Source organism: Ursus americanus, chromosome 8 (assembly GCF_024610735.1).
Source record: "Ursus americanus isolate L20-20 chromosome 8, mUrsAme1.1.p, whole genome shotgun sequence".
Lineage (NCBI taxonomy): Eukaryota > Metazoa > Chordata > Mammalia > Carnivora > Ursidae > Ursus > Ursus americanus.
In genome coordinates, this window is record NC_142134.1 from 82,304,914 (window position 1) to 82,326,624 (window position 21,711).

The window sequence follows — 21,711 nt, forward strand, 5'->3', positions numbered from 1 at the left end:
TTGCTGAGGATGCGGAGAAAAAGAACCCTCACGCACTGTTGGTGGGAGTGCAAACTGGTGTGGCCACTGTGGAAGACAGTATGGAGGTTCCTCACGAGCTTAAAAATAAAGCTACCCTACGACCCAGCAATTGCACTAGTGGGTATTTAGGCAAAGAATACAAAATTCTAATTCAAAGGAATACATGTACCCCTAAGCTTACGGTATCATTATTTACAACAGCCAAGATACGGAAGCAGCCCAAGTGTCCATCGAGAAGACATGGTGTGTGTGTGTGTGTGTGTGTATCCCACACACACACACTGGGATATTACTCAGCCATACAAATAATGAAATCTTGCCATTTGCAATGATGTGGATGGAGCTAGAGGGTATTCCGCTAAGTGAAATAAGTCAGTCAGAGAAAGACAAATACCATATGATTTACTCATATGTGGAATTGAAGAAACAAAACAAACGAGCAAAAGGAAAAAAGAGACAAAACAAGAAACAGATTATTAACTGTAGAAAACACACTGATGGTCACCAGAGGGGAGGTGGGGAGATGGGGGAAACAGGTGATGCGGATGAAGGAGGGCCCTTGTCTCGGTGAAAACTGGGTGTTGTATGGAAGTGCCGAATCACTATATTGTACACCTGAAACTAATATGACACTATATTAACTCTACTGGAATTAAATTATATAATAATTCACATCAAAACAATATAGAACACATTTTTATCTTTCATTGAACATAAGAATTTTCAATAACTTTTCTTAGATAGACATGTAGCAAAGCAAATATAGCAGAAATCTCCTTGTAGAATCTAGGTAGTGGGTACATGAACGTTCACTGGACAGTTCTTTTTAAACTGTCTGCATGTTTGAAAATATACGATGTTGGAAAAAAATCATTTTTTTAAAGATTTGTATTTAATTATTTGAGAGAGAGTAAGAGCAAGAGAGATCACAGAGGAAGAAAGAGAAGCAGACTCACTGCTGAGCAGGGAGCCTGGATGCAGAGCTCGATCCCAGGACCCCGAGGTGATGACCTGAGCTTGACCAACTGAGCCACCCAGGTGCCCCAAAGAAAAAAACTCTTCTGATTGTACAAAATTTCCAACATGTACAGAAGTACCTGTGATACAATAAGAAATACATATTTAGTCTTTGTCCCTACTTCCTGCCACATAGTTCCTAAGACCCCTACAATCCCCGGAGCTAAGAGTGTATGGTAATGAGAGGACTGGGAGCTGGGGGCCCCTAGCCAGCTTCGGGATGGGGCAGTGGACAGAATGACCACACCAGGCTTAGTGGGTTGGACTTTAAGTCCCCCACCCCACACCCCCTCCAGGGACACAGCCTGGGATGGAGGGTGGTCAATCTCAGTGGCCAGTGATCTCATCTGTCACACGTGGGCAGTGGAACCTCCATAAAACCCCTGCACAGGGGGTGGGGGGGGGATCTGGAGGGCTCCCGGTTGGGGAGCACGTCTGGGGGCTGAGCGGGTGGGAGCTCTGCACCCCCTGCCCCATGCCTTGCCCTGCCTGTCTCTTGCGTCTGGATGATCCTGAGTTGTGTCCTTCATGATAAATGGGTAATTAGTTAGTATAAGGTGCTTTCCGGAGTTCTGTGAGCCATTCTACCCACTTATGGAACCTGAGAAGGGGGCCGGGGGAACCCCAATTTGTAATCGAGCTGGTGGGTGGGAGGTACGGGAGGGATCTGAAGCCGGGGTAGTCTTGTGAGGCTGAGCCTGCAGGGTTTGCACTCACGGCAGCTAGTGTCAGAACGGCGCCAACTGTCAGAGCCCGGCCGGCGTCTGCAGAGCCGGAGACCTGTGGGCAGAAGACCCGCACTCCGGGCGCCAGAGGCGGTGTTGGAAAACAACACGGTACCCATCACCGACTTCAACAATTACCAACTTATGTCCGGTTTTCTTTCCTCTGTAACTCCTCACATTTCCAAACCCCTGCCTCCTGGGTTAGTTTGTAGCAAATTCCAAGCATCATATGATTCATCTGTAAATATTTTAATTATGTGGTGAAACATGAGGGTTATTTTTAAGATGATGCCATCATCATCTCCCCCACAAATTAGTAGTAATCTTTCAGTGTTATTAGATATTCAGTCAGTGTGTGTGCTGCCCCAGTTGTCTCTAAGTATCTTGTTTGTTTTTATTTTTTTACAGTTTGTGTGACTTGGGATCCAAACAAGAGTTAGAGTTAGGTTATCCCAAAGCCAGGATAGGTGTGATATGTTTCTTGTTTCTTTTTTTTCATTTATCTGTTCTTTCTCCCTGTTTTATTTTCCTGTAGTTATTTTGACTTTGTGGATACGACCAGCTTGTTTGTTGTGTAGGATCTCCCAGCATCTGGATTTTTCAGAATGTACCCCTCTTGCTGTTTAACGCCTTCCTCTTGCTCTTCTACTTCTTGTACGTTGGCAGTTGGGTCCAGCTGCTCATTTGGATTTCAGGCCTGACTGGGGGGGGCAGGACTAAGTCGTGAGCCCGGCCCTGACCCTAGGTCGTAGTGTGTCTTTCTGTCAGGGGTACATGATATCTGGTTGTTCTCTTTTTTGTTATGTTTGAGCTCATTTCATATGTTGGATCTACTTCTCTGCTCTTTCATATTTATCACTTCATCTAGAATCTATTTCCAATCTCCTTTCTTTTTTAAAAAAATTCTTCTTTTCCATTGTCTTTTTTTATAAAGGACATTATCTATTGCATTGATTGGCTTTTGTGAATTGCCAGTTTAGCTTTTATTTGTGAAATGTGTTTTTTTTTGTTTTATTTCCTGAACCCTCTCATTTCTTTGTTCAGTTTTATAGTTTTCTAAGTCACCTAATTTCCAAGTATTTCTAAATTCTGATTTATTTATTTTTCAGCACTTTTATCATTTTCTCAGATTTTCTTAGCTCATTTTAAATCTGTTTTGTTGGCATTTCTCTTTCAACTACTGGCATTTTCTGCCCAGTGTTGGACCTTGTCCCGGTGGGCTTTAGTATGTGAGGTGGAGGAGTTTACAGGAACTAGCCCCCAGGCCCTTCCATTACCACCAGACCTTCCCCAGGAGTTTTCAAGAATGTGAGCAGAGCCTTAATTTTGGACCATTAGAACTTTGAAAAGGCAAGTAGAGTGAACTAGTCTGCCTGGGTGAGCTAGCATTGCCAGACAGTGCTGGGTCGGGTCACGCACAGCCGACATGGGTGCAGCTCCAAGAGTGCCAGCCGGTGTTGCCCAAGCCAGGGTTCTAAATCTGCCAGCATCAGGGACTTCCCAGACATCAAACAAAAAAGTCACGATACTGGGTGTGTTGGCAAATATAAATCTCTTAGACTGGCATAATTTAAAGATGCCAGAAAATATAATATTTAGTGTGTTGTGATCTAAGACTTCAGTTTTGTTTAAAAGCAAACGCTTATTTTTATGTAGCGTTATTCAAAATGTTAAAGTAACTTGGGCACCTGGGGGGTTCAGTTGATTGAGTGTCCGAGTCCTGATTTTGGCTCAGGTCATGATCTCAGGGTCCTGAGATCAAGCCCCCACGTCAGGCTCCATGCTCAGCGCAGAGTCTGCTTGGATTCTCTCTCTCTCTCTCTCTCTCCCTCTCCCTCCACTTGTGCTCTCTCTCACTCTAAAATAAATCAATCTTTTAAAAAATGTTAAAGCAACTTGAAAATGCAATCACTTAGAATTCAGATTTATCTCTTGGTTTATCAGCCTCCCCCCTCTTTTATAGCTCCTCTGTTCGTGTTTAGTTAGTACCATACTCTGGTATTAAAACTTATTCAGCAAATGTCATTTTTATTTTTCACAAAGCATCTTCCCATATGTCACAGAGACATACAGTAACCTCTTCCCTGGGATTTTGGATGAGAAAACTATACTTAGGGGCAGTGACTGCTCAAGCTCCAGGGGTGGCCTTGTGCTTGGTTCTTTTTACACATCCCAAGGCAGCAAAGATGGGGGGCGCGGTCTCTCGGATTTTCCTCCCGTCAAGGGAAATGCCCCAAATGCCAGGTGTCTCTGTCCTCACACACACTGCCTGATACCGCCCCCCCCCCCAGAACTCAACAATGAAGATGCTTATGCTCTTTCTCCTACTCACAAGATTTGGGTTCCTGGACACCCTGAAGAGGGGTCAGGGTGCCTAGGAAGGAGCTCAGTGAGAGATGCAGGGTCGGAAAGCTGGGGATCAGGGGCGGGGGCCGGTGGGGAAGAGGAGGCCAGAAGAGTGACTGGGGGTTCTCACCGCCACCTCTCTGAACATTTTTGAGGTCCCAGTTCCACATTAGTTCAGTCCCCCTCTTTGGCTGTCTGGGGTCAGTTCCCCAGGGAGATTGCCTGTGTGGGACCTGGGTCGTGGAGGCTGCTTGTACCAAAGGCTCCAAGTTCCTCAGGAAGGGCAGAGCATCCCTTCGGCACTCACCACCGTAACTTGAGGGGGTGACATTATTATTATTATAATAATTATTATCATTATTATTATTATTTTGACCCTCGAGAACCTTGTAAGGGCAGGGAAAAGGACGGTTCTTCAGTTTCCGTGAGTGATCAAATGGCCTTTTTCTCTGCAGTTGTTCATTTTGTAGGGCTCGACCCCAGAATTGCCGCATGGCTCATAGATCCTGGGGATGCTGCGCCCTCTTTTGAAGATTTAGTGGCAAAATACCTTGAAAGCTCCATCTCTGTTAAAGTGAACAGCACATATGGGAATTCCTCAAGAAATGTGGTGGTGAGTTGTGTTAAGATAAAGCTTTATCAACCTTAATTAACCTGAGTTTTTTCCTAGAAACCTCTTCCACTTCATAAACAGTCCAGTAGTAAAAAGAACATTGCTGACATTCATTTTTATTTATTCCGCACAAATGCTTTTTACCCTGACATCTGTTCCTTCATGAAACCGTTCCTGGGAAGTCCGTTCACGGTGTGATTCTTCCAAACGGACCCTCTGGGGTCAGAGAGCCACGTGCTCTGTGCCCTGTGAGCTGCTCATAGTGCTGGTGGCCCCGCCTCTGCGGCTGAGGTTGTGGCCACACCCCGATCCATGTGCCCAGGTGTGTCTTTCCAAGCCCTGTCCTGGAGACGCACCCAATTGTTAGGAATCGCGTCTGTAGAAGCCGTAGTGCTCACGGCTCTGGAGCCCGGCCCCCGAAGAGGTGGCCCAGGGGGAGCATCGTGGGCTACAGTTGGGCTACTCCACTGAGGCTTCTTGCTTGCAAATCAACAGCAGCCCACGAGAAGCACAGCGGGATGAGCGTGCCGGGGGCTCAGGGAGCGCGAGGATTGGCTGTGGGGTGGGAGCCACCAGGGCAGGGCAGCCGGTGACCTGCGGTCCCTGAGGCTAGGGCAGGTCTGCTCACTTATGCCCTTCATCCTGTGCCATCTGAGAGGGAGGGTCTGAGTCAGATGGGAACTTGGGGGTACAGATGTGGAAACTCACTCTCCCTTAATTTTAAGAGATGTGTCAGAGAATATGGGGGAGCTCACAGACCCAGAGGGAAAGCAGTAGCAGGCCGTGGGAAGACGTGAGCCCTCAGGCCCTGGGGCCAGCAGTGAGCCACGTGTCACTTTTGTCGAAGACCCACAGTGAGGTCCCTCACTGTGCCACATGTGTGCCCCTTGGCTGGGGGACAGGGCATGGAAGTGAGTTCTAGTGATCGTAGGATGCTAGGGAGGGAACTTCCTCAAACAGCAGCTAAGACACTGTCAGTGAAACAGGGACGTGCCCACCTCAGCACTATCAGTCCCAGTTTATAGATGAGAAGGCCAAGGTGCAGAAAGGTCAATGTGCATGCACCTTGCTCAAGGTCAAGTTGAGGCTGTGGTTCAAAGCGTGGGTTTCTTTTTCTTTCTTTCTTTCTTTCTTTCTTTCTTTCTTTCTTTCTTTCTTTCTTCCTTCCTTCCTTCCTTCCTTCCTTCCTTCCTTCCTTCCTTCCTTCCTTTCCTTCCTTTCCTTCCTTCCTTCCTTCCTTCCTTCCTTTCCTTCCTTTCCTTCCTTTCCTTCCTTTCCTTCCTTTCCTTCCTTTCCTTTCTTTCTAGATTTTATTTATTTATTTGACAGAGAGAGAGTGAGAGCACTAGCCGGGAGACAGAGGGAGAGGAGAAGTGTGCTCTCTGCTGAGCAAGGAGCCCGATGTGGGGCTCCATCCTAGCACCCTAGGATCCTGACCTGAGCCGAAAGCAGACGCTTAACCGACTCAGCCACCCAGGCTCCGCGTGGGTTTCTGACTCTAAAGTCTAGTTTCTTTCTAGTGCGTCTAGGAATGGGAGTGGCGGCAGGGAGCAAAGCACCAGTCGCAGAGGTGCGTTTTCTCCCTGTCAAGAAGCCAGGGCCCTGCACCCAGGTGGGAGCAGCTGCTCATGGTGCTGTGGACTCTGCCAGTCCCACTACTGCCCGAGTGCCGTTGCCTCACCCCAGGCCCTCGGCACGCTCCAGGAAGAAAAGCAGCCTCCGTGAACTTGTGCTCAAATCCTGTTGGCTAGAAATGTGTCCGTTGTGGAGGCATGCAGTGCGTGAGGGGTGGGAGGGGAAAGCCAGGCCCACATTGTGCCACTCTGAAGAGGTGATGGGAATTGTCTGGGAGAATGCAGGGGAAGTCTGGGCAGAGGGAGCAGCATGGGAGCGGGAGGGAATCTTGAGAATGGGAAGGAAGGTGCAGGGGAGGAGGAGCTGCGTCAGGGGCTCTGTCACGAAGGTACTGGTCCCACCCTGGGGCTCAGTCTTATCTTGGGGAAGTCCCAGCTGGAGAACCATTTGTAGTGGGAGTCGCTTTGTCAGCTCTGTCTGGTAGGAAGCTTGTTCGGGCGGGAGTGGGCAGTCTGCTCACGGTGCCCCCAGAGCAGTTGTCCGGGAGAGCCAAGGCTAGGGATGATGACAGAACAAATGCCAGGCTATATCAGCCCACTGCTGGCTCCTCATCCTGGGGTTTCTCTGGTTTGGGGCCTTGAGGCCAAAAGTGGAGTGTGGGGAGTCATTTGGCAGAGTGAGGTGTTCAGGGGACGAGGGTCGACGGATTGCTGGGGGCTGCAGCTCATGCCCTGCCCCTCAGGACGCTCAGGCCTCTGGGGGTGTCGTCCAGGTGAGGACAGATGACGAGGGTGGTCGCGTTGCTCCTCAGCCTGCTGGGGTGCGTGGAGGGTGCAGTTCTGTCTCTACCACACTGCGATCTTTGCACCTTGGACACTTCTTTGTGGGTCCTGTAAAATAAGGAGAAAACTGGGTTGGGGGAAAATGTGAGGCTCCAGGTAGCTTGCATTTTTGCCCAATGAGAAGGCTGTTCTGTAGCATGGGAGCTCGCCCGCTTGAGGTATTTGGTGATGCCACCTCTGCGTCATGTCTGCTATGGAAAGACTCATGCCACCTAGCTAGTGCCCATTTTTGTGGGTTGTGTCACTGCCTAGGTTGTGATATACATCGCTGCCAAGTTTGCCTAATCTTTCATTCTTTTGATCTTTTAAAGAATCAGAATGTACGTGTGAACCTGAAGATACTCTACAGACTTACGATGGGCCTTTGTTCCCAGTTGAAGGCAAGGCGTCTTACTGTAACTTGAGGTTGGCAGGCACTCTTGCTCACTGTTCCCCAAGAGCGTCTTTCACTCCCATCCACGCTCAGCGTCTTTGAGTGTGCAGGAGACGGAGCAGTGAGTTCTCAGGACAGGGTAACTTGTGCATCACTCATAGAAGGATAGTCTGCATGAGAAGACCTGAAGTTTTAAAAATGTTTTCTGTAGGCTAACAATTGTAGCATTTTTAAAAGATACCAATTCAATTGGAATGTTTCTCTTTTTTTAAGGATTTTATTTATTTATTAGAGAGAAAGGGAGAGCATGCGTAGGGGGAGGGGCAGAAGGAGAGGGAGAAAAAATCTCCAGCAGACTCCCCACTGAGTGGGCAGAGCCCGATTCGGGGCCTGCTCTCAAGACCTTGAGATCATGATCCTGAGATCATGACCCCGAGATCATGACCTGAGCCAAAGTCAGATGCTTAACCCACTGAAGCCACTCAGGGGCTCCTCAGTTGGAATGTTTCTAATGCTGCAGTTAACATAAAAGGTGAGCGTTTATTTTAGTTCAATAGGGAGATGGACACAGCTCTACTCAGAATCTCATTGGGAAGCAGAGCGCATTCACAGACCAATCAAGAAGAGTTGAAGGAAGGGACTGGGTACAGAGGTGAGGCCAGGAGTGGGGGGCCAGCAAGGGATGGAGAAGCCTCGGAGACAAGCACTGGCTGGAAGCTTTTCCACTGATGGGCTTGAAGGGGAAGTTGTCACCAGGATCCGGGGAGAGTGGAGGCCCTGCAGGGGCTGCCGGTCAGGAGCCAGGCACCAGGCACAGTGGCTACAGGCCCAGGACTGTGGGCTGCTGGGAAGAGTCCAGCAGGAGAGAGGAAGCCCATTTCCCTCCCCTACTGCTGCAAATGGGCAAAACCAGCCCAAGAGCTGAGGAGGAGCCAGGTGGTGGCCTGGAGCACGTCTGCCCTTCCCCGAGGGCAAAGTGTAGGGCACGGGGCCTGGGGGAGCAGGGCGAGAGCACAGCAGAGGCACAGGCGAAGCCAAAGGCTTTCAGATGGCAGCAGGAAGGGACACACATGACAAGCCCCGAGAAGAGGCATGGAGATGGTCTGAATAAAAGCAGAGACATTTCATACTCTTGGAGGAGGTGACCTCATAAAGATTTCACCTCTCCCCACACTCATCTATAAAGCCAATGCAAAAACCAATGAAAATTCTAGCTACACTTTTGGGAATTCAGTAAACCTATTCTGAAGTTAAAATGGAAAGCTAAAAGTCTAAAAATACCTACATCATACTTAAAAATGAGAAAGATTAGGGCTCCTGGGTGGCTCAGTCGGTTAAGGTCTCATACCTTCAGCTCAGGTCATAATTCCAGGATCCTGGGATCCAGCCCCACATCAGACACCCTGCTCCACGGGGAGCCTGCTTCTCCTTCTACTCCTCCCCAGTCATGCTCGCTGTCTGTCTCTCAAATACATAAATAAAATCTTTTTTAAAATTTTTTAAAAATGAGAAAGATTAAAGAAAATTGGTAGTGGGGTTTAGCCTACCTGATATTTCTAAATATCTCTACGAGGTCTTGGTAATGAAATAGGATACTTGAAGGAAATAGGAGTTTTACTAGGAAGGAGGACGGTGGAAGGGCGGCTGTTGGGGGGGAGCCACCTCTCACTTAGGAGTTGCCGAATTCCACCTCTGTGCAATCAAGTAGGCTGTTCAGCAGGTAGAAATAATTTAAAAGTAACATTGGTATCATTTCTTCCTACAAAACAGGTTTATGGTTTATGGCAACTATTTTGTACTTTGGAGCTTCCTTTGATACCAATTTTAGCAGGTAAGCTACCATAAAGACAATGGACAGTCCTGTTTCTAGGGAATTCTTGACATTGTTTGAGAGCAGCTGCTTCTCTCTTATTAGGGGCAGGCAGTGTGTCATGTGGGCACTGAGAGGTAGCAAGCCCTTTATTTCCCTCTCTGTAACTAGAGGGGTTGGATAGCATCACCTGTTGACCTAGAAGGACCAGAAGGTTCTGACCTCTGGTCACATGGGATCCCTTTTGCACCGCGTGATTCTGCCGGGTACCCTGGCCAAGCGGCAGCCCCATGCTCCTGGGAGCCGCAGTGTGGGATGAGCCTGTGGTGTGTTCTGTATGGCAGTTGTTCGTTCTGGCGGCGTGCTGTCAGCCCCCCCACCCTCGGGACAGGCCCCAGGACAAGGGGTGCAGGGCCCTCCTCTGCCTTTGCCTCTTAGTCCCCACTCTGCCCAGGTCCTGCTGGGCACTAGGGGAGCTGAACCTGGCCCAGCGCTCTGCAGCCCACGGGGCCTGAGGTGACTCCATCCCGTGTGGCTGGCCAGGGCGCATCCCCACCACCGCCACTGCTGGGCTCCAGCACTGACCCTCATGGACAGTTGGTCGAGGTGGTCGCGGCATGCACTGTCATTATTGTCCTTGCCCTTGAGCCTTTCACAGAAATGACTCATTGATGCAAGTTTCATCTGCTTTCATGTTTGAATCACAGTGATGGAAAGCCACAGCATTCAGGTGGACCGAGAAGAAATGGAGAGGACTTCAGCACTTCTGGGGGTGAGTTCTTATTTCAGAACCGTGGTGCCGGTTAGCTCTCTTCTGCCTGTAAGTCCTTCCTCCCCTCCTCCTCCTTTCCTCACTCATGCCAGACTGACGCTGAAGCCTCCTGTCTCTGACGTGTGCAGGGGAGTGTTAGGCCCTGCTGGGCTTGAAACAGGCATGGCAGCTGGACGCTCGCTCCACGGCACTTACAGGGTTTCATGGACCCTCCGACTTCTCAAAAGTCAGACTCTTCTCACAAGGACATCCCCCTGTAGTTTGGTGAGGGTAATTCATGGCTTTCTTGGGTTCTTTGAAAAAGCAAGAACAGGGTGCCTGGGTGGCTTAGTTGGTGAAGCATCTGCCTTCGGCTCAGGTCATGATCCCAGGGTCCTGGCATCAAGTCACATATCGGGATCGCCACTCAGAGGGGACTCTGCTTCTCCCTCTGCCTGCCGCTCCCCCTGCTTGTGCTCTCTCTCTCTCAAATAAATAAAATCTTTTTTAAAAAGCAAGAACGAAACTTTCTGCCAAAAATTAAAAATACAGAGGGTGCATAGAGATGCATGAAAAATGTATTAAAATGTTTCATGTAAGTTATTTTAAAGGAAACTCTGATATAACCATCATGTAGGTCATAGTGTAGAATTTCTGGAAGCCCTGTGTGCCCTTCCTCTATCAGAACTTCTTCCTGCTGCCAAAAGTAACCTCTGCCCTGACTTCTGGAGTCACTGTGTTGTTGCTTTTGGTTTCCTTTGCAGTTTTCCACCTCAGTGCCTAAACGGTGCGTTTGGCTTTTCTTTGGAACTCTGAGTTAGTGGTCCTCTGACTGCTGTCCCTCCGCCTCCGAGTCTCAGCTCCACCCATGTCCCGTGTCGCTTGGTACTTAGTCTTCCATCACACCCCCTGTTCCACTGCTGATAGCATCTGGGGTGTGGCCAGCTTGCAGCCCTTACAAACCACGCTGCTCCCTGGAGCATGTCTCCCCAGCTTTAGTAAGGGGCACTGAATTGCTTTCCGAAGTCACACCGCCAGAAGCACACACGGAGAGGGTCCTGCCATTGCACGTCCTCACCTCCATGGGAACACCAGGCTTTTAGGAGCAGCCCTACTAGTGGGGACATAATGGTATCTTGTTATGACTTTAATTTCTATTTTCCTGACTACTAATGAGATGGAATAGCTTTTCATATCATCATTGGCTATTAGGAGTTTCTCTTGGGTAAAATATCTTTTCAGGTTTCTTACCCATTTTTATATGGAGGGCTCTGTCTTTCCCTTACTAATTTATAGGACATCTTGGTATAATCCAATTACAAGCCTGTTACATATACCTTCTCCCTCTCTGTGTTACCTTTTTACTCTTCTAATGGTGTCTTTGACAAATAGAAATTCATTAATTTTTAATATAGCGTAATTTACCAATCTTTGTCCTTATGGTTAGTGGTTTTTGTATGCTGTTCATGAAAGCTTTCCTTATGTCAAGCTCATGAAGTATTCTCATGTGTTATGTTTAAAAGCTGTTTTTATTAGCCTTTGTTTAGGTTTATAATCCACCTGATTTTTTCTTTTCATGTACTTTTTGAGAAAGAAATTGCATATAGTGCATAGTACAAATATTTTTAATTATTGTGATGAAGTGTAACTTTTAGCATAAAACTTACCATTTTAACCATTTCTGATTAGACAGTACAGTGGTATTAAATACATTCACATGGTTGTACAGCCATGATCACCATCCATCCCCAGAAATGTAAAACTGAAGTTCTGTGCCCCTTAAACAGTCACTGTCTGCTCTCCCCTCCCCCCAGCTCCTATCAGCCACCATTATGGTTTCCGTCTCTATGATCTGACTGCTCTAGGTACTTCACGTAAGTCAAATCACACAGAATTTACCTTTTTGTCACTGGTTCATTTCACTTAGCATGTCTTCCAACATTCATCCTTGTTGTAGCGTGTTGCAGAATTTTCTTCCTTTTCGAGGTTGAATGTATGTACCACATTTCGCTTACCATTCATCTGCCAGTGGATGTAAGCAAGTTGGGTTGCTTCCATGTTTTAGCCATTGTGAGTAATGCTGCTATAAAAATGGGTGTACAGATGTCTCTTTGAGGCCCTGCTTTCAGTTCTTTTGAGTATGTACCCCAAGGTGAATTGCTAGATCTTACGGTAATTTTTAATTTTTTGAGGAACTACTGTACTTTTTCCACAGTGGTTGTACCATTTTGCATTCCCACTAAGAGTGCGTAAGTGTACTTTCTCCACATCCTCACCAATACCTGTTGTTTTCTGAGTGTTTTTTTTTAATGTTTTTTTATTATATTATGTTAGTCACCATACAGTACATCCCCGGTTTCCGATGTAAGCCTCGATGATTCATTAGTTGCGTATAACACCCAGTGCACCATGCAATATGTGCCCTCCTTACTACCCATCACCAGTCTATCCCATTCCCCCAGCCCCCTCCCCTCTGAAGCCCTCAGTTTGTTTCTCATAGTCCATAGTCTCTCATGCTTCATTCCCCCTTCTGATTACCCCCCTTTCTTTATCCCTTTATAATAGCCATCCCAATGAGTGTGAGGTGGTGCTATCTCACTGTAGTTTTGATTTGCATTCCCCTAATGATTAGTAATATTGATCCTCTTTTAATGTGCTTACTGGCCATCTGTGTATCTTCTTAGGTAAAGCGTCTATTCACGTCCTTTGCCCATTTTTGAATTGGGTTGTTAAATTTTTCTTGTTGAGTTTTAGGATTCTCTACATATTCTGGATAGTAATTCTTTTTTTTTTTTTTTTTTTTTGATGAGATAGAGACAGCCAGCGAGAGAGGGAACACAAGCAGGGGGAGTGGGAGAGGAAGAAGCAGGCTCATAGCGGAGGAGCCTGATGTGGGGCTCGATCCCATAACGCCGGGATCACGCCCTGAGCCGAAGGCAGACGCTTAACGACTGTGCCACCCAGGCGCCCCTGGATAGTAATTCTTTATCAGATACGTGATTTTAAATATTTTCTCCCATTATGGTTTGCCTTTTTATTCTGTTGATAGTGTCTTTTTTTTTTTATTATTATATTATGTTAGTCACCATACAGTACATCCCCGGTTTTCGATGTAAGGCTCGATGATTCATTAGTTGTGTATAACACCCAGTGCACCATGCAATATGTGCCCTCCTTACTACCCATCACCGGCCTATCCCATTCCCCCACCCCCCTCCCCTCTGTAGCCCTCAGTTTGTTTCTCATAGTCCATAGTCTCTCATGTTTCATTCCCCCTTCTGATTACCCCCCCTTTCTTTATCCCTTTCTTCCCCTACTGATCATTCTAGTTCTTATGTTCCATAGATGAGAGAAATCATATGATAGTTGTCTTTCTCTGCTTGACTTATTTCACTTAGCATTATCTCCTCCAGTGCCGTCCATGTTGTAGCAAATGTTGAGAACTCGTTCTTTCTGATAGCTGAGTAATATTCCATTGTATATATGGACCACAACTTCTTAATCCAGTCATCTGTTGCAGGGCATCTCGGCTCCTTCCACGATTTAGCTATTGTGGACATTGCTGCTATGAACATTGGGGTGCATATGGCCCTTCTCTTCACTACGTCTGTATCTTTGGGGTAAACACCCAGTAGTGCAATGGCTGGATCATAGGGTAGCTCAATTTTTAACTTTTTAAGGGACCTCCACACTATTTTCCAGAGTGGCTGTACCAACTTGCATTCCCACCAACAATGTAGGAGGGATCCCCTTTCTCCACATCCTCTCCAACAATTGTTGTTTCTTGCCTTGTCTATTTTTGCCATTCTAACTGGCGTAAGGTGGTATCTCAGTATGGTTTTGATTTGAATTTCCTTGATGGCTAATGATTTTGAACATTTTTTCATGTGTCTGTTAGCCATTTGTATGTCTTCATTGGAAAAGTGTCTGTTCATATCTTCTGCCCATTTTTTGATTTGTTTATTTGTTTCTCGTGTATTGAGTTTGAGAAGTTCTTTGTAGATCTTGGATACCAGTCCTTTATCTGTAGTGTCATTTGCAAATATCTTCTCCCATTCCGTGGGCTGCCTCTTAGTTTTTCTGACTGTTTCCTTGGCTGTGCAGAAACTTTTCATCTTGATGAAGTCCCACAAGTTCATTTTGTCTTTTTTTTTTTTTTAAAGATTTTATTTATTTATTCAACAGAGATAGAGACAGCCAGCGAGAGAGAACACAAGCAGGGGGAGTGGGAGAGGAAGAAGCAGGCTCATAGCGGAAGAGCCTGATGTGGGGCTCGATCCCGGATCTCCGGGATCACGCCCTGAGCCGAAGGCAGGCGCTTAACTGCTGTGCCACCCAGGCACCCCCATTTTGTCTTTTGTTTCTCTTGCCTTTGGGGATGTATCATGAAAAAGGTTGCTTTGGCCGATGTCGTAGAGGTTGCTGCCTATGTTCTCCTCTAGAATTTTGATGGATTCCTGTCTCACATCGAGGTCTTTCATCCATTTGGAGTTTATTTTTGTGTATGGTGTGAGATAGTGGTCAAGTTTCATTCTTTTGCATGTAGCTGTCCAATTTTCCCAGCACCATTTATTGAAGAGACTGTCTTTTTCCTACCGGATGTTTTTTCCTGCTTTATCAAATATTAGTTGCCCAAAAAGCTGAGGGTCCATTTCTGGGCTCTCTATTCTGTTCCATTGGTCTATGTGTCTGTTTTTGTGCCAGTACCATGCTGTCTTTGTGATCACAGCTTTGTAGTACAGCTCGAAATCTGGCATTGTGATGCCCCCAGCTTTGTTTTTCCTTTTCAACAGTTCCTTGGAGATTCGGGGTCTTTTCTGGTTCCATACAAATTTAAGGACTATTTGTTCCAGTTCTTTGAAAAACGTTCTCGGTATTTTGATCGGGATAGCATTGAAAGTGTAGATTGCTCTGGGTAGCATGGACATTTTAACTATGTTAATTCTTCCGATCCATGAGCATGGAATATCTTTCCATCTTTTTATGTCTTCCTCAATGTCTTTTAAGAGTGATTTATAGTTTCTAGAATAAAGGTCCTTTACGTCTCTGGTTAAGTTAATTCCAAGGTAACGTATGGTTTTTGGTGCTATTGTAAATGGGATGGATTCCCTAATTTCTCTTTCTTCGTTCTCGTTATTCGTGTACAGGAATGCAACTGATTTCTGAGCATTGATTTTGTATCCCGCCACGTTACTGAATTGCTCTATAACTTCTAATAGTTTGGGAGTGGCTTCTTTTGGGTTTTCCATATAGAGTATCATGTCATCTGCGAAGAGAGACATTTTGACTTCTTTGCCGATTTGAATACCTTTGATCCCTTTTTGTTGTCTGATTGCTGTTGCAAGGACTTCTAGTACTATGTTGAATAATAGTGGCGAGAGTGGGCATCCTTGTCGTGTTCCTGATCTTAAGGGAAAGGCTTCCAGCTTTTCCCCATTGAGAATAATATTTGCAGTAGGCTTTTCATAGATGGCTTTTATGAGATTGAGAAATGTACCTTCTATTCCTACACTCTGAAGGGTTTTAATCAGGAAAGGATGCTGTATTTTGTCAAATGCTTTTTCGGCATCGATTGAGAGGATCATATCGTTCTTGAGTCTTTTCTTGTTGATATGATGTATCACGCTGATTGATTTGCGTATATTGAACCATGCTTGCATCCCAGGTATGAATCCCACTTGATCGTGGTGGATAATCCTTTTAATGTACTGTTGGATTCTATTAGCAAGTATCTTGTTGAGGATTTTGGCGTCCATATTCATTAGGGAAATCGGTCTGTAATTCTCCTTTTTGAGGGGGTCTTTGCCTGGTTTGGGGATCAAGGTAATATTGGCCTCATAGAATGAGTTTGGTAGCTTTCCTTCTGTTTCTATTTTTTGAAATAGCTTTAGGAGAATAGGTATTATTTCTTCTTTGAATGTTTGGTAGAATTCCCCAGGAAAACCGTCCGGGCCTGGAGTTTTGTTATTTGGAAGGTTGTTTATCACTGACTCAATTTCTTCATAATTAATTGGCCTGTTTAAGAAATCAATTTCTTCCTGTTTCAATCTTGGTAGTTTTATAGGTTTCCAGGAAGGATTCCATCTCTTCCAGATTGCTTAGTTTATTGGCATATAGCTGTTGATAAAAATTTCTAATAATCCTTCCAATTTCAATGGTGTTCGTCATGACCTCTCCTTTTTCATTCATAATTTTAATAATCTGGGTCCTTTCTCTTTTCTTTTGGATAAGTCTTGCCAGTGGTCTGTCAATTTTATTGATTCTCTCCAAGAACCAGCTTCTAGTCCTGTTGATCTGCTCTACTGTACTTCTGGTTTCTGCTTGATTGATTTCAGCTTTAATTTTGGTCAACTGCTTCCTCATGCGTGGATTAGGCCTGTCCCTCTGTTGCTGTTCCAGCTTCTTGAGGTGAGAATATAAAAACTGCATTTTAGATTTTTCTGTTCTTTTGAGTGAGGCTTGGATGGCTATGTATTTCCCCCTTAGGACCGCCTTTGCAGTATCCCATAGGTTTTGGACTGTTGTATTTTCATTTTCATTGGTCTCCATAAATTGTTTAATTTGATTTTTGATTTCCTGGTTTATCGAGTCATTCCTGAGCAGGATGGTTCTTAGTCTCCAAGTGTTTGAGTTTCTTCCAAATTTTTCCTTGTGGTTGAGTTCCAATTTCAGAGCGTTGTGGTCTGAGAATATGCAGGGGATAATTTCAATCTTTTGGTATCAGCTGAGACCTGTTTTGTGTCCCAGAACATGGTCTATTCTTGAAAATGTTCCATGGGCATTAGAATAGAATGAGTATTCTTTGGTTCTGGGGTGTAGTGTTCTATATATATCTAAGAGGTCCAACTCGTCGAGTATGGCATTCAAAGCCTTTGATTCTTTGCTTAGTTTTTGCCAGGGTGTTCTGTCTATTTCTGAGAGTGGAGTGTTGAGGTCCCCTACTATTAATGTATTTTTATTTATATGTCTCTTTATTCTGGTTAAGAGTTGGCTTGTGTATCTTGCTGCTCCCCTGTTGGGGGCATATATATTTATAATTGTCATATCCACTTGTTGAATACTTCCTTTAAGAATAATATAGTGCCCTTCTGCGTCTCTAACTATAGTCTGTAGTTTAAAATCCAGTTTACCTGATATGAGAATTGCTACCCCAGCTTTCTTTTGAGGTCCATTTGCGTGAAAGATGGTACTCCATCCCCTTACTCTCAGTCTGAATGCATCTTTGGGTTCGAAATGAGTCTCTTGTAGACAGCAAATGGATGGATCATTTCTTTTTATCCAATCTGCAACCCTGTGGCGTTTTAAGCAAGAATTTAAACCATTAATGTTAAGACTGAGTACTGAGAGATATGCTTTTAATTCTGCCATGTTGTCAGTAAAGTCTTTGTTTGTATTGGCTGTGACTTTCTGTTTTGTATCACTCTTGGGGCCTTTTTACTTTTATAGAACCCCCCGTAATACCTCCTGTAGGGCTGGTTTCGTGGTTACGAAATTGGCTAGTGACTGTCGATTCTGAAATGTCTTTATTTCTCCATCAATTCTGAATGACAGCCTTGCTAGATAAAGGATCCTTGGCTGCATGTTTTTCTCTGAAAGAGCTTTAAAAATGCTCCCCCAACCCTTTCTCTCATTCCAGGTCTGTGTAGACAGGTCTGACGTAATTCTGATGCCTTTGCCTTGGTACGTGAGAAATTTCTTTGCCCTGGCCGCTTTCAATACTGTATCCTTGGATCTCATATTTGCGAATTGGACTATGATGTGACGTGGTGTAGGTCTGTCATGGTTGAGCTTGGGAGGGGTCCTCTCTGCCTCTTGGACACGAATGTTTGTTTCCCTTGCTAGATTAGGGAAGTTTTCAGCTACAATTTGTTCAAATATCTCTTCTAGACCTCTGTTTCTCTCCACCCCCTCGGGGATGCCGATGATTCTAACATTGGATCGTTTCGTTGAGACAGTAATCTCCCGTAGCCAACATTCGTGGGCGTGGATTTTTTTAAGACCATCTTCTATTTTTATTTTTTCCTCTATTAACCCATCCTCCAATTCACTAACCCTTTCCTCTGCTTCCGTGACCCTGGCCGTCAGAGCCTCTAGTTTTGCCTGCATTTGGCTCATAGAATTTTTAATTTCTGTCAAATTCGCTCTCATTTCCGCCCTTAGGGATTCTATATTCTCAGTAACATTTTCCTTAATACTTTTTTCAAGTCTACTCATTATCTTGACCATTGTTACTCTGAATTCCATTTCTGATAATTTGGTTACATCCATATCCGTTGCTTCTGTGGCAGAGGCCACAGACTCACTGTCTTTTCTTTGCTGGGGGGGGGGGCTTTTCCTTCTTGTCATTCTAATGAGGAGAGGTTGCGGGGTTGTCCAGAGCCCAAAATTATTGACTGGGTCCCAGGCCGTGCCCCTTGTTTTATAGAGACCTTAGAGATGTGGGCTTCTTCTTTAAAGATTTTATTTATTTACTTATCTCAATACTCAGCGCTGGAGGTGTTCATTTGTAGAGATCCAGATGCATCATCCTGCGTCTCAGGCTGATTCCGTGGTTATTTAGGCTGGTCTGGTACCTATCCAGCTCGACTCAGGGGACCGGCCTGCAGGAGGGCAAGCCCGACTGTCCGAGCCCGGGAGATGGGAGCCTGGGAGATGGAAACCGGAGAAAAAACAGCCCTTGCTTCAACAAAGTGGAAGTGGAGAGGCAGTTTCTCTGAAGTAAAGAACATGGCGCTTTCTGAGGAGGGAAAGAGCAGCAACCCCATGGAATCCTTGCTCCTCAATAAGCTGGCCAACTACACCGACAAGGCCAGACGTAGGGGTGCCAGAAGACAACAGGAGGCAAAAGGCCCTGTTGATAGTGTCTTTTGATGCACAAAATTTTTAAATTTTCGTAGTCCAATTTAAAATTTTTTCTTTTGTTACCTGTGCCTTTGTTGTCATATCCAAGAAATAGCTGTCAAATCCAATATTGTGAAGCTTTTGTCTTGTGTCTCCTTCTAAGAGTTTTATTGTTGTAGGTCTTACATTTGGTCCCTGGTACATTTTGAGTTAATTTTTGTATATGATGTGAGGTAGGGGTCCACCTTCATTTTTATGCATGTGAATGTCCAGTTTTCCCAGCACCATTTGTTGAATAGACTGTACTTTCTCCATTGAATGTTCTTGGCATGCTTGTCAAAAATCATTTGACCATATAAGCAAGGGTTTATTTCTGGGCTCATCGTTCTATTCTTTGTCTCTATGTCTGACTTTATGCCAGTACACACTGTTTTGATTAGTGTAGCTTTGTAGTCAATTTTGAAATCAGCAAGTATGGGTCCTCCACATTTTTTCTTTTTTTTTTTTAAGATTGTTTTGGCTACTTGGGGTCTCTTGAGATTTTGTATGAATTTTAGGATGGATTTTTCTATTTCTGAAAAAAAGGTCTTCAGGATTTTGATAGGAATTACACTGAATCTGTAGATCACTTTGAGTAGTTTTGCTAAGTCTTCCAATCCGTGAACATGAGATGTGTTTCCACTTATTTATTTTTAAATTTATTTCAGCAGTGTTTTATAGTTTTCATTGTATAAGTCCTTCACCTCCTTTGTTAATTCCTAAGTATTTTATTCTCTTTAATGCTTCTATGAATGGAATTGTTTTTACAATTTCCTTTTCAGATTGTTCATGTGTAGAAATGCAACCAATTTTTGTGTGTTGATGTTGTATCCTGCTACTTTGCTGAGTTTCAAAGTTCTAAAAGTTGTTTGTTTTTTGTTTTTGCTTTTCTTCTTCTTCTTTTTTTTTTTTTTTTTTTTTTGGTGTGGACTCTGGAGTTTTCTACACATAAAATCATATGATCTGCAGAGATAATTTTACTTCTTCTGTCCCAATTTGGATGCCTTTTATTTCTTTTTCTTGCCTAATTGCTCTGACCAGAACTTGAAGTACCATGTTGAATAGAAATGGTGAAGGCAAGCAACCTCGCCTTTTTCCTCATCTTAGAGGAAATGCTTTCAGTCTTTGATCATTGAGTATGATGTTTCCTGTGGGTTTTCTTATATGGTTTTTATTATGTGGAGGTAGTTCCCTTCTGTTCCTAGTTAGTTGAGTGTTTTTATCATGAAAGGGTGTTAAATATTGTCAAATGATTTTTGACAGGATCTTGTATTTTTTTTACCCCCTCCATTCTGTTGATGTGGCATATTACATTGATCAGTTTTAATGTATTGACCCATACTTCCGTTCCAGGACTAAATCCCACTTGGTTGGGGTGTATAGTCCTTTTAATATACTGCTAGTATTTTGTTAAGGATTTTTGCATCAATAATCATAAGGGTTGTTGGTCTATAGTTTTCTTGTGTCTCTGTTTGGTTTTGGTATCGGGGTAATGCTGATCTCATAGAATGAGTTAGGAAGTGGTCTTCCCTCCTCTCCATTTTTTTGGAAAAGTGTATGAAGGATTGGTATTGGTTCTTCTTTAAATATTTGGTAGAATTCACCTGTGAAGCTAATGATCTGGGGCTCTTCTTTGTTGGGAGATGGATTATTGATTCAGTCTCCTTACTAGTTATAGGACTATTCAGATTTTCTGTTTTTTGGTGATTTAATTTTGATAGGTTTTGTGATTTTAGGAATTTATCCATTTCATCTAGGTTATCCAATTTGTTGATGTACAGTCATTCATACTACTCTCTTGTAATTCTTTTTATTTTTGTAAAATAATGTCCCCACTCTCATTTCTGATTTTAATAATTGAGTTTTCTCTTTTTTTCTTAGTCCGTTTAGTGAAAATTTGTCAATTTTCTTTTTTCTTTAAGAACTAACTTTTGGTTTCATTGGTTTTCTCTCTTGTTTCCCTATTTATTTCATTTATCTGTTCTGATATTTATTATCTCCTTTTCCTACCTTTGGGTTTAGTCTGTTCTTTTTCTAGTTCTTTAAGTTGTAAAGTTAAGTTATTGATTTCAGATCTTTCTTAATATTTATAATATTTATAGCATTTATAGCTATAAAATTCCCCTTTATTGCTGCTTTTGCTGCATCCCATAAGTTGTGTTATGTTGTGTTTTCATTTTCATTCATCTCTAAGTAATTTCTAAATTCCCTTTTGATTTATTTTTGATCCTTTGATTGTTTAAAAATAATTTGCTTAGGGGCGCCTGGGTAGCGCAGTCGTTAAAGCGTCTGCCTTCGGCTCAGGGCGTGATCCTGGCGTACGTGGATCGAGTCCCACATCAGGCTCCTCCGCTATGAGCCTGCTTCTTCCTCTCCCACTCCCCCTGCTGTGTTCCCTCTCTCGCTGGCTGTCTCTCTGTCACATAAATAAATAAAATCTTAAAAAAAAAATAAAATAAAATAAAAATAAAAATAATTTGCTTAATTTCCACAGTTTCATGAATTTTCTAGTTTTCCTTTTGTTATTGATTTCCAACTTCATCCTGTTGTAGTCAGAGAAGATGCTTTGTATAATAACTATTTTTTGAAATCTCTTGAGCCTTAATTTGTGGCCTAACATATGTTCTGTCCTGGAAAATGTCCTGTGTGCATGTGTGTGGTTGTTGCTGGGTGGTGCTCTGCATGTCTGTTGGATCTGATTGGTTTCTTGTGCTGTTTAAGTCTTCTGTTTCCTTACCTTCTCTGTGGTTGTTCTACC

The 21,711-nt window shown here is 44.2% G+C and overlaps 1 protein-coding gene across 1 annotated transcript in view; it reads left to right on the forward strand.

The window, feature by feature from the left end:
* The window catches only part of POLN (DNA polymerase nu), a 100,706-nt gene that overhangs the window by 38,836 nt on the left and 40,159 nt on the right, over nt 1-21,711 (forward strand). Inside the window, exons 7-10 of the mRNA XM_045774765.2 lie at nt 4,565-4,722; nt 7,451-7,519; nt 9,283-9,343; nt 10,030-10,094. Of these exons, the coding sequence (XP_045630721.1) occupies nt 4,565-4,722; nt 7,451-7,519; nt 9,283-9,343; nt 10,030-10,094 (353 nt within the window). The remainder of the gene's footprint in view (nt 1-4,564; nt 4,723-7,450; nt 7,520-9,282; nt 9,344-10,029; nt 10,095-21,711) is intronic.